General features: G+C 40.1%; 1 protein-coding gene across 1 annotated transcript; it reads right to left on the reverse strand.

Annotated features, from left to right (window-relative positions):
- Positions 1 to 1083: 1083 nt before the first annotated feature.
- Positions 1084 to 11784, reverse strand: nt5dc2 (5'-nucleotidase domain containing 2). The gene is made up of 14 exons (XM_023298708.3): positions 11361 to 11784; positions 8383 to 8567; positions 8216 to 8290; positions 8068 to 8123; positions 7235 to 7328; positions 6283 to 6411; positions 5340 to 5400; positions 5143 to 5245; positions 4940 to 5041; positions 4720 to 4801; positions 4478 to 4564; positions 2260 to 2400; positions 1844 to 1908; positions 1084 to 1695 (listed from the first exon to the last, which is right to left on the reverse strand). The coding sequence occupies exons 1-14, from the start codon at positions 11782 to 11784 to the stop codon at positions 1434 to 1436; spliced, it is 1866 nt and encodes a 621-aa protein (XP_023154476.3). The 3' UTR covers positions 1084 to 1433.
- Between the last annotated feature and the right edge of the window lie 363 nt (positions 11785 to 12147).

The following is a 12147-nucleotide window of genomic DNA, read 5'->3' on the forward strand; positions in this document are numbered from 1 at the left end:
CACCAAAGCAATGGCACTTCAAAGGGCATTTTGACATAACAGATTCTAACTAAATGACCAAATAAACCATATGAAACAGTTTTTTTTAAACAGTTTGGTTTTTTTTTAAAAATTTAGGCCTACATATTTTTTAAGTTTAGAATAATTATGTTTCAACTAGACAACATGCTACTATAATACTAAACCATAATTATTCTGCTGATACCTAACCGCTGTATTATTACTCAGCTGTCTTACACGCTTTATTTTCATTGATAAAGTGAAAAATGGCGACACGGGACGATCTATCTGCAGTGTCTTCTGCTTTGAGGTCACAAAAAAAGAAGCTCGACTTTTACCCGAAACGCTCGACTCGAAAAGTTCCAAAAAAATATTCGAAAAACTAACAAATACCCACCTCACGGGATAAATATCTAAAAGCTTGTAAGAAACGGTTTTGTTAAAATGGGGTCTCTCTTGAAAACAAACTTTTGGACGCTACTAGCTCAACAGCAAAAAGACTGCCGCCTCGTAAACAAGAATAACACATAAATTTAAGTATCTTTATGCGAGTCTTAATTATCTGCGTCAAAATACAGCGTGCATTTACGTCAGAAAACAAACGGGCATTACCTTGAAATGGTACAAATTAACAGCAGCTACACACCGGTTCCTGGACGGGACAGCACCATTAAACTTACACAGCTTCCTCTAACGGTTTAAAGCCACAACTTCTGACACAGAATAACAACAGCTACACATTTTACTGAACAAATACCTCCGAGGTGAAGCAGACAGAGCACAGTACCTTTGCTGTTCTGTTCAGGCAGGCGGCTGAAAGTGAAAGAATTCGTGATGCCGACTACGGTGGTGATGAATGGATGCTGCGCTGCCTAGCAACCGAACGACCAATTAAATAAATGCAATATTTTTATCAGAGAAAAACGAATTGTACACACACACACAGCATGTCATTAACTCTTCAAGTCTGTGCCACAGTTCTGCTCAATTCAGTCATCTCAAATTAACTTGCTTCATTGTAATTCATAATTACATATAAATGTGTAGTGTCCAGTATGGAAGGGGAAAAGAAGAAAACGCATATTTACATGCAACTTTAATACTTTATTTGTTAACATTGTGCGATTGCAGCCCAGTACTCCATAGCTTTATTCAGGCAGAAACCAGATTGTCAGTCCTGTAGTACATGTTTACATACGGTCTCTGTACAGCAGCGAGATCTATAGCACCCTCTTGTGAGCTCAACGGGGAAGTGCTCACTCTGCTGAACAGAAACTGTGTCCTGTGGAAGAGAATTGTGCGGAATCTTCTCAGACAAAATGTAAAATTTCTGTATAAAGGATAACCTCAGGCTATCTCAAGTGTTTGCCAGTCCTAAGATACGAAATCCCATCAGTCACTCAAGAGAGCACAGCTCTCATCCTCCGATTCTCTCATCTTATGATAGACATATCCTCCAGAAACGGCGTCTTCATGCAGCCTGTGCAAAGCTGATCCATCCACAGAGGGGCTTCGTGCTGCAGAGGGGTGCGACGGGGGTAGAAAGTGTACGACTGGTCATAATTCAAAAGGCTGCTAAGATTGGTCATGTAGATGTCTGAGAAACGGCTCAGACGCCTGGAGAAGTAGGTGGGGTTGTGACACGTTCGGAAGATGCTGCCAAAGTGAGGATTGAACAGGTTCTTTGTCATCACCCTGGGGTGTTAAAAAAAAACAAAAAACAAAGTTAGTATCACCTTAAGTGGATCTGCATTCATACAAGTTGTGAAAGACACTGCAGCTCAGTAGAACTAGACAGACCACCGAGTTCACTGAGGTGAAGGGTTAAGATAATGAGACTCACCTGAGTTCTTCCCTTTCCCTTTGCCATTCCTGAAAAACCTCTTTAGACTCTGTGCCTCGGTGCATCTAAGATAATGAGCAACAGCATGATCAAGTTGAGGTCTACATACACACAAAAGCACATGAAGACCAAAAAAAAAAAAAAAAAAATCTGATCCTCAGTTCCAAAGTAAAAAAACAAAACACAACTTGTATTCTTTGCTCTGAATCGGATTGAAAAAGTTGCACCGTTGCATTTCAGTCACACTAACCAAGAAAAGAGCAGCTTGTAAACAGACGTTACATGCACTACAGGACAGCTTGGAAACTGGAAACCTTTTTCCATACTGTTTTGTGATCATATCAGTTAAGAACTAAGGCAAATAGCTTAAATTGTAGGTTGACGGTGGTTAAACAATCAAGGGATTAACTTTGTACCTGCAGGCGTTCCATCAAGCCCGTTAAAGCCTGCAGCCAGGTGAGGTTCAGGGCGTATTTGTCAGTGCTCACCACTTTGGTTTCATTCTCCAGCTCAGGTACGATGGCTCCTGTACGCCAGCCATGTCGCAACATAAGGTCCTGCAACCAATAGCACAATTGATTTGGACAAGTTGGAGCAGTTACAAAGAATTCTTGTGTCCTACAGGGATCCATAAACATTCAGTATCTTTATTTAACAGAGGAACAACACAGCAAAACATATGGCTCCTAAAGTGGGATACATAAACACAGTTTAGCATTAAATTTTTTTTTTTTTTTTTAAATCAGGGTGGATGTCTTCATTATATGAGTGAAACTGTGGCTTGATAGATTTTAAAGTGTTGCTGCTGCTTTGAATTTCTAATCTACTTTAAACTTACAAACCCAGTAGATTTTCAGAAAGAAGTCAGTATCTGGTAGTACCTCACATAAAAACCTCACACTGAAATGTCTTTTAGCTGCTACGTTGTACATGACACTTAACTGGTCATTTTTCCTAGTGCAACTTTATGTCCTCCACTTAATTTGAGGCATCATGTCTCATTACAGTACATGATCTAGAACTGTACTGTATACTGGACAATAAACATTTGTCAGATTGCATACATTCATATCAGTTTAACCCGCTGAACCCCAAAACATCAGTCAGCAGCTTTAAAAGGTATGTCGATCATCTTCCAAAAATACACTTTTCAGAGTTAATTTTTAAGGCTTTTATCTTTCCAACCACATTTAAACTAGTTATGTGACTTAAAGATCTGTTGGGAAAATTAACCAAAACTAAGCTCACAATCTTTTTTTTTTTTTTTTTTTCCCCCATAAAGAGCAATCTGCTCAACATGCCTCTTTCAAAAGTTTGTCAAAAATACATTTAGCAGTTCTGTGCTCCTTGGCATAAGCAAGAAGAAATTCGCTCATAACAATTGAGGGACTATTCGGCTGAACTAGGCTGATCTGCAGGCTATGTTTACACATAGGATAGAAGACAAGTATAGAAACAAATTTCAGATGAAAGTAGTAGAATATCTACAGCATGCATAGTAACATTTTGTCTAATATTGGTGACACTTGTGGAACATGTTTATTTTTCATTAAATAATCAAAGAAATTCAACCTTTCGTTTGTTTTTCTTTGATGATATTTTGCAATAGTCCTTTTCCATACTGCCTTACAGACTTCTAGCAATGGTTGCATTGCTTCCATAGAGGTGCAGAATTTAATAAAACAGTAGAATTTTAGCCTGCAGTGAGTTAAAAAAAAAAAAAAAAAAGTGATCAAAAAGACTCAAAGTGCTTGAGGTTCAGAGGGTTATATCTCACTATTTTAATTGATCTTCTCTTGTGCGCTTGCCTTATGAAACACTTTGAACTGCATGTGTTTGAAAGGTCCAGCACAAGCTACCATGCCTTGCTTTCCTTTCTTACTGGACACAAAAGAAAAAAAAAAACTGTTTAGTTAATGCGTTTCTAAAGCCTTACAGTGCCCAGTAATCTAAACCTATCCATCCATCATCTATACTCTGCTTAATCCTCATTAGGTTCATGAGGGGGCTGGAGTCTATCCCAGCTGACTTGGGGTGAAGGCAGGGGACACCCTGGACAGATCACCAGTCTGTCACAGGCCTACACAGAGAGACCATCAATCACACCTATGGACAATTTAGAATTACCAATGATCCTCAGCATGTTTTGGACTGTGGGAGGAAGTCAGAGTACCCTGTGAGAACCCATGCATGCACAGAGAGAACATGCAAACTCCATGCAGAAAGATCCCAGGCCGAGGTGCAAACTGGGGATCTTCTAGCTGTGAGGCAACAGTGCTAACCACTGAGGCACTGTGCAGCCCTTAATCTAATCCCTTCATTCTGTATTTAGCTGCCATCTAGTGTTGGAAATGTTCACTGTGAAGTCTTCTCTGTCCACACCCAAAGCCACGCTGGACTTCCAGACTCGTGCTATAGATGGAGACAGCGGGCATCTGGTAGTGTGTGCATGTACACGACTATAATGGGAAATAATCAAGTCACAACCTTAATTTAATATTAACAAGGATGGGCAAAAAAACCAAAAACAATCCTATTTTGCTTTATTCTATGCTGAAAAACATGATTTAAACAAGAAATTCATTTTAATCACTAAAACACAGTCACCCATAATGTGGATCCTTTTGTACTTACAGCCAAGTCACTATAAAGATGGTCTCCAAAGTAAAGAACCTTTGAGCCTCGCCAGTGAGTCAGTCTGAGAAAGTCAAACAAGTTCCCCTGAAAAAAAAAAAAAAAAAAAAAAAAAAAAACAAGTGAAAACATGTAGCATTTACAACATGTAAAGACTCAGCCAGAAAGATAAGTCCAACTAACTAGATGACCAGGGGCTACTTGGTTTTCAAGGGAGTTAAACAACCTGAAGTATAACTGACCTGTTTGTAAATTTGTCCTTTGTCCAGACTGGTAATCTTTTCCCACCGAAGGGCTCCATTATCATCCAGGCGTCTGAAAGGTCTGCAAGAGGAACAATTGTGAAGGATACTTCTAAGATCACTGTCTGAAATTAGAAACTGAAGCGATTTTATCATCATGTCTGATGAGAAGGTCGTGCACAATGTTCACCAGTTTGAATTACTGCAAATAGTCGCTCACTTGATACAGTCGGTGAAGAAATGAGGTTTGTCTGCCTGCACAATGACAACATCAAAGAAGTCCCTCCAGTTTTTTCCCACCATGTGCGTCATTCCTTTATCCCTGTGCACAGAAAAAAAAAAAAAAACTCAATGTAATAATTTGCAACAGATTGGGTCAAAGTGAACTACTGCAGACATGGAGCTCTAATAAGCAACACTTACACAAAGCTGAAGGGACTGTTAGTAATGAGGAACAGTTTCTTTCCGTGAGTGACCAGTTGATGCAAAACGGCATCCGTCTCTTCTCCTCTCAAAATGAAGTTATCTGTAACACAAAGGAAAACCACCCAGTAACACACAGTAGCTGTAACGTCAGCAGATGTGCAGGCTTCAAGCAAAAATGAAAAAGGAATTCTTACCAAGATCTTGCATGACCCATTTGTACATGTAGCCTTTGAGATGAACCATGCCAATTGCTTCCTGCAGATTAAATATAAAGGTGTTAATATTTTTCACAACATGTTAAACAGTTACAGGGTAATTCCTTTAATCCAGATTGAGTATTTGCTACTGGGAGACAAGTCGAAGCTCCTGATACAAAGGAAGAAAAGGTCCAGTTATTTTTGTGCATGCTAAAGTTCTCCAAACTGAGTCTCAGTCCTCACCAAAAGTAGTTATTCTCTCTGTCACTCATTTACAGCACTATGTAACACATTTTCCTAACACCTGTCTAGTTTGGCCTTCAGACAAAGAATGAGCAGCGTCCTCCCAGTCCGCCATTATTTCTTCAATAAAGCCAGTTTGGCTAAAGCTTCATCTCTGCCCATCTCTGTATCTACACATCTCTACATTTTACAGCCAGCTGACTAGTTACAGCACGAGTTATTCAGGAGCCAAGCCTTAAAGAGACAAGAGCTAAAACTAAGCGTTTCAGATGAAGGATGAAAGGAGGTTCTTCAGAAATTAACTGAATTAGATTGTATTTTTGAATTTAACATGTAAACATGTTTTAGCAGGCCCCAAAAATAAAACCATGAACCTGTAAATGTGCATACTTTGAGCTCTTTAAGAACCTATGAGTTTGCATGCATGTTTATTATTAAAGAAATGGGTGCTGTAACTGAAACCGCTCACACCTCAGAACAAAAGGCCAAGCAGTTATTGTTCTTTGCTCTACCCAGATGAGTTCACTGCCAACATTTCCTACACTCAGCAGATTCCTGAGCCTCCAACTGAAGAATCAGAGAACATTAAAACAGTCAAACACACTGGATGACTGTGTTTCTCAGTGTGAGCTACGGGGTGAGGCCTGAACTGAAAACAGGCTAACATTTAATACAGCAAGTCATGGGGAAAACTTACAGAGACGTCCTTGAAGAGGTGAACCGGATCATAGTCAATGTCATTGGTGATGAAGAAATCGTTTGCCACGGCCAGGAGAGTCATCTCAGGAATGGAGAAGATGTCCATGAACTGCTTCACTTTTGGCCCCTGTGTAAAGAACGTATGTTAATGCCTGAAATTCACTTCTGTTAACTCAAAGGTCATTTGAATGACTTCCAAATCACAGTATGAACCATTTTCTACACAACCACTGCACATTAAGAGGCCTCCCTGAAGAGAGCCAATTCCCTGAAGGAGCTTAGAGCCACATGAAAACTATTTAGTGTAGGAATGTTTTTCAAGGAGGATTAGGAAATGGCAAGAGGGAAACTTCCTGCTGCAGGGAGGCACTTAAAAGACCTGTGTTGAAAGTTATTCCAGCCTCATTCCAAACATCTGAGTCCAAATGGCTCCTAATTGGTAAACATGTCACTGTAACTTCTGTAACTGACAGACTTAATAAAGATTTCTACTTTTTGTGACCAACTGAGTGCATCCTTGCAGAAAATCAGAACTAAAAACAAAAGAGGTCGGACACAGTTCTCATGGTCAGCTTTTTAGGGACTGGAACACTGCCTTCCAGCGGATTCATGACGACAATGGAACAGATGAGATTACAAAATTCCCCATTGGGACTTGTGTAATAACCAAGTCACGCAAAGCCTGACATTATGAATATCTGTCGACAGCACCAGATTAAACCCTGATCTTGGTGTCTGACAGTGGCCCAATCAGATTATTTTATTCTGTTGAGCCTGCAGTCCTAAAAGGGACTTTCACATCTGCCAAACCAAATGCATGTTTCACAGAAAGTAAGGCACAATAAGTATCATAAAGGTTAGGTTGTTATACTACTGAACTAATGTGCCTGACTGAGAATCTCCAGTTGTATCCATTTAACTGTGCAGAACTCCACAGCGAGCCTCCTCACCTTTCCATAGAAACCACTGTCCTGCTGCAGGGGCACATGGAAGGTCCCACCATAGAGCTGAAGAACCTCGTCGTCTGGTACTGGGCTCAAACCCCTGAGAACAAACATGAATTAATGCACTAAAGCTAAAAAGCATACAGAGCATTATCATATCAGACCCGACGTGGTGTTTAATCTGACAGTAATGCTCACTAAATTAAATATTATAACATTTTTAAGAAAAGGCAGGAAAAAATAGAGTTTTTGATCTTTGGACCACTTGTAGAGTTGTCGCTCACCACAGTAAAACAAGCTGGTCCCAAGGTCAACTGAAGCTAACCTCTAATTAAAATTATTTACATTGCCCAACATACATCACAGGCCTCCCCAAAGCATGACTATGTCTAGATTCAAACCTCATACAGCGTTTGTTTTTTGTACATCTTCTGACTTCAATGCAGAGGCCTGCAGAATGACCCCAATCAAACACAATGACACACTGAGGCTCACAGGACATCCTTATCAAAGCCTCTCTTCAGATGTCACGTGCTGACCATCTATTTCATGAGCCAAAAGATCAAATGGACCTATATGACAGTTTATTAGTATGGTTATGATTCTCCTAAACAGTTATTGTATTCTAACCTCTATGATTATATATTTCAACATATCTATTAAATATATGCAAACAGTGAAAATAGCCTGCTTCAACATATAATTGTTAATAATTTCTAAATAACAGAATCAAATTCATGTTACACATGTTGATTCAAACAAGCAGATTGTTCACCAAAATGCATTTCAGTGTGCTTGAAAGTGGCACTTGCATTTTGTAACCGCTGTAAACATCTTACCGATATACCGTTCCTGGCTCAATGTAATGGAAAGCATCGATCTTCATCAGAAGGCCCTACAAAAAGGAGAAAATGGGTTTCACTTGTAATCATCTGTGCTGGAAATGTAAAGATTTATATCCTGAAAGAGGGCTTTAAAAGAACATACCTTCTGGATGTCATAGTGAAGACCCCGAGTTGCAAAGTTTTGGATGTAGTCATATTTGCGGATGCCCTCTGGATACTGTCAACCAAGAGGACAAAGTGGATAAAATAACCTGAATTTAAAAGTAGTTGTATTGCCAATATACTGGAGACAACTACTGCAAAACACACCTTGAAGTGTTCGATGAGGAAGCGTCTTGCTGTGTTGTAAATCATTGTGTTGAGGGCGTCTGAGTACAGAGCCAGTGTGTAGTCATAGTCGAAGCCATAGATATCCACTTCAGCCAAGTTTACCTCATTGTTAGCATAGACAGCGGCAGCGTTCAGAGACTTGCATGCACCTGGTGGGATCAGATCTGATCCAGGAAGAAAAGACGAGAAACTATATTGAAAACAAACAATCAGATCAAATCACACAAAAGACAATGATTCAGCGAGAACAAAACTGGTTGTTTGAGATATGGTAGGATTAGAGCTTTTACATAACCCGACTCATGTTTTAATGTAAAATAAATCAGTATTGTACTCTTATTTTAATTAAGCGTACTGATTACGGCTTTCTGCAGAGAGGAAAGAAATAACTTTCCAATCCAGTGAGACTGGCAAGCTCACCGGAGGTTGTGTAACTTGTGGTTCTAAGATGTCAACTTATTGAATCCAAAAAGGAACATTTAGTACAGAACATCTCATGAATTCGATATGCACGTGCACGGAGATAAAGGAGACATTACGTCTTGTAACAGAGGTTACCTGCATGATCTTTTTTTAAAATCTACCCACTGTGTAGTGTAAATGCAGCCACACAGCTACCACATGCACACAGATTAAACAAACAGTTTACATTTGGTTTCTGAGTCAGTCTAATACCCTGACTGGAACAGGAACACAGAACTGTGTCACTGTTGACCTATGTGAGAAAGTGGGCCATGGCGTTTGTCCTGGGACAGCTGAATGAGGGCTGCAGCTGGGCAGCAGACATGCATCCGCCAAACATGAGGCGGTTTCCCTCCAGGCCTATCCACTACTGAAAACACCTTACTTCCATGCTGAGTGAAAAAATTTGATCTATTAAATTGAAATTCTAACCAGGAATCCATGAGGGGCTTAAATTAAAACCTTGCATGTCAAGAATTTGTGGTTTGCACAGAGAGCGAAAATTTTGCATGTCAATACTAAAGACCAAATGCACATCGATCAAACAGGAAAAACTGATGTGTTGTGATGGAATGCAATGAAGCACTATTCTGAATATTCAAATTTTATAATTTTTTTTCTGTCAGTTATACACATTTGCAAATTAATATTTTACATTAAAATTAAATTCATTAGTCTAATAATAAATAAAAGTAGTTACACTTTAGTGAAATGTTGCTTGCAAGGTAATGCATCACTAATACTAAATTCTTAGAATAAAGCCCAAGAGCCACTAAATGCAGAATACAATTTTAGATTCCCCCGACTACTTCTTAGTCTCTCCATGGTCTGGCACTGCTCTACATCTCAGAAGTGTTGACCCTTTATTCTGCACCTGGAACAGTCAGATCAGAGAATCAGCTGCTGTTTAAAGTTCCACAATCCGGGCTTAAAATAGAAGTTGGACTTACTGCCACGGTTTTAGCCCATTATTGTCAGAAGAGCCCAGCCTCAGTTCAAAAAGTTTGTTTTTAGTATTTTATTGCTTTTACTACTCTTTACTGTCTTCTGTTTTATTCCAACCTTTTCTCTGCATTTTAATGTTCACTTCTAGTTAACTACGATGTGGAATTCAGGGCTTTTAGTTGTAATTAGACGTAATCAAGCTGTTTGTTTACGGATACTCCGGATGCTTCATACTGCATACACAGTAGGGCTGGGTCGTGGACAAAATAAACTCTGACATTCAAATGTTTTTAGAACAAACACCCATGGCAATGCAAAATCATGTGTACCAACACATTTTAGTTGCTTGTATTTTAGCAGTTCAAATATCTCTAGAGGTCCACTTTGACTCTTATAATGCAGTTTCACAGTTGCCAAGAAGTGCTTGCAGCTCCTGCAATGTGATTGAAAGGTTATGTGTCAGAATGATTTCATTTTATTCATTAAAGTTGCATTTTAAAGATCATTGCCTATAGAAAAACTGCAAAAAAGATAATGTCCGTAAACCACGCTAATTATAGTCAGGTTTCAGAGACAATATTATATTGATGAGTAAATGTGATGCCTGATTACACTGTAAATTACAAACTTTTCCTTAGTCACAATTAGGAGAAATGCTCGATTTTCACAAAGACATACCAGAGCTACCACCACAGATGTGTATTTTCTCCTTATGACTGCCTGACTCAGACAAAAGCACACTGAGAAGTGGTTCAACCGGACAATAATCAGGTTTTAGCAGAACACTTGAATCTATTTTTACTAATTCCCACTGAATGCCAACATATACAATCACATGCAATCACACAAAAACTGCAAAACATGTTTCAGTCGCATGCAGAGACTGCAAAACCAGATAATACAAAGTACAGTTCAATTTCCAAATAAAGACAAAAATATGAGACATGTCAAATACATACAGTCTTAACATCAGAACAGAACTGTAATACTGATCAGTAAATGTGATGCCTGGTTACACTAAAGTACAAACAGTTTTGATCACAATTATTTGGTTAGAAATGTTAAACTCGTGCATTTGCACATAATGGCTGCTTAAGTCAGATAAAATCTCACGGAGACGAGTTTAAACTGGACTTTGTGGCAAAATACTTCAATCTGTTTTCACTTATTCTAGTCAGATGCCAACATATGCAATCACACCACAACTGCAACCCTCAAGTTTCCGTCGCATGCAGGACTGTACTCTGCAGTTTTCTCTGGGTTGTTGTCAAGGCCAAATAAAGGAAGTGCAGAACAACTTGTCCAGACTTCTCCTTACTGACTTTTTTTTTTTCTAACCGCTCGCTGTTGGGTAAGTTTTCGCCTAAAATGCGTTTGGCACAGAGGGAAGCAGTGGGCATTAACGTGTCATCTGTGCGATTTGGCCACTTGAAAAGCGGATGAACAAAATCCTCAAAAGTACAAAATGTCTTCAGTGTCAAACGGATCAACACGAAGTGACGTGAGGTGGCTATGTCAGGACAAAAGAAGGGGGGGGACGCTGGTCTTACCGTGCACCAGCCGCTTCAGGTCATTGTATCGAGCCCACAGGTAGGCTCTCTGGTCTGTGGCTGCAGCGTCGGAGGTGAACGACCGTCTCTTCACACCGGGGACACCCGGAGCACCCACGGTCTCCGGAGCTCTCTTCTTGTCCGCCGCTGTGCGCGTGTGAGGCGGCTCGCTGGGTGAGGGCGCGTCGCCAGTCGGCCTGCCCGAAATGCGTTCATGACTTTGCCCTTGTTGCCTGTCTGCGAGCAACGAGCAGGAGGTGGAGATTCTGCTCGCTTTAGTGGACCTGGCAACAGGAGGAGTCCCGTTTCCTCTCGCTAGTATTGTGCGGGTCAAAGCGGTGCCCACGGTCTTCAGAGACATTTCTGCCACGCGATGTAAACACATCGACAAAGCGCTGCTTCTGCTGGAAAAGGACGAAAACATATCCCTTTATGTAGCCCCGCCCCCAGGGGCCTCCCTCCGTTTCAAACGTGAAGCCAATCATGTCTTCACAGTGATTTATCGCTTCGATTGGACACACGAGGCAACCGTGTTTACTTTAGGTTTCCACAAGCAGTCAGGAGCTTCCTTTGTTTGAGTGATTTGTTTCAATGTTGGTAAATATACACAATACCAGCCAAAAGTTTGGACAAACCTTCTCATTGAATGGGTTCTCTTTATTTTCATGACTATTTACATTGTAGATTCTCACTGAAAGCATTGCACTTGGGGATACATTTAAAGTTTTTGCAATTTTCCAGACTGAATGACCTTCAGTTCTTAAAGTAATGACGGACTGTCATTTCT

The sequence above is a fragment of the Amphiprion ocellaris genome, chromosome 8 (assembly GCF_022539595.1).
Source record: "Amphiprion ocellaris isolate individual 3 ecotype Okinawa chromosome 8, ASM2253959v1, whole genome shotgun sequence".
Lineage (NCBI taxonomy): Eukaryota > Metazoa > Chordata > Actinopteri > Pomacentridae > Amphiprion > Amphiprion ocellaris.

Excerpts from the sequence above, each read along its gene's own strand:
- nt5dc2 (XM_023298708.3), bottom strand. The coding sequence starts at position 11,784 with ATGTTTTCGTCCTTTTCCAGCAGAAGCAGCGCTTTGTCGATGTGTTTA. Across the intron at positions 8,124-8,215 it reads TTCACTATGACATCCAGAAG|GGCCTTCTGATGAAGATCGA; the intron begins GTATGTTCTTTT and ends TCCTTTTTGTAG. Across the intron at positions 4,565-4,719 it reads AAGGACAAATTTACAAACAG|GGGAACTTGTTTGACTTTCT; the intron begins GTCAGTTATACT and ends TTTTTTTTTCAG.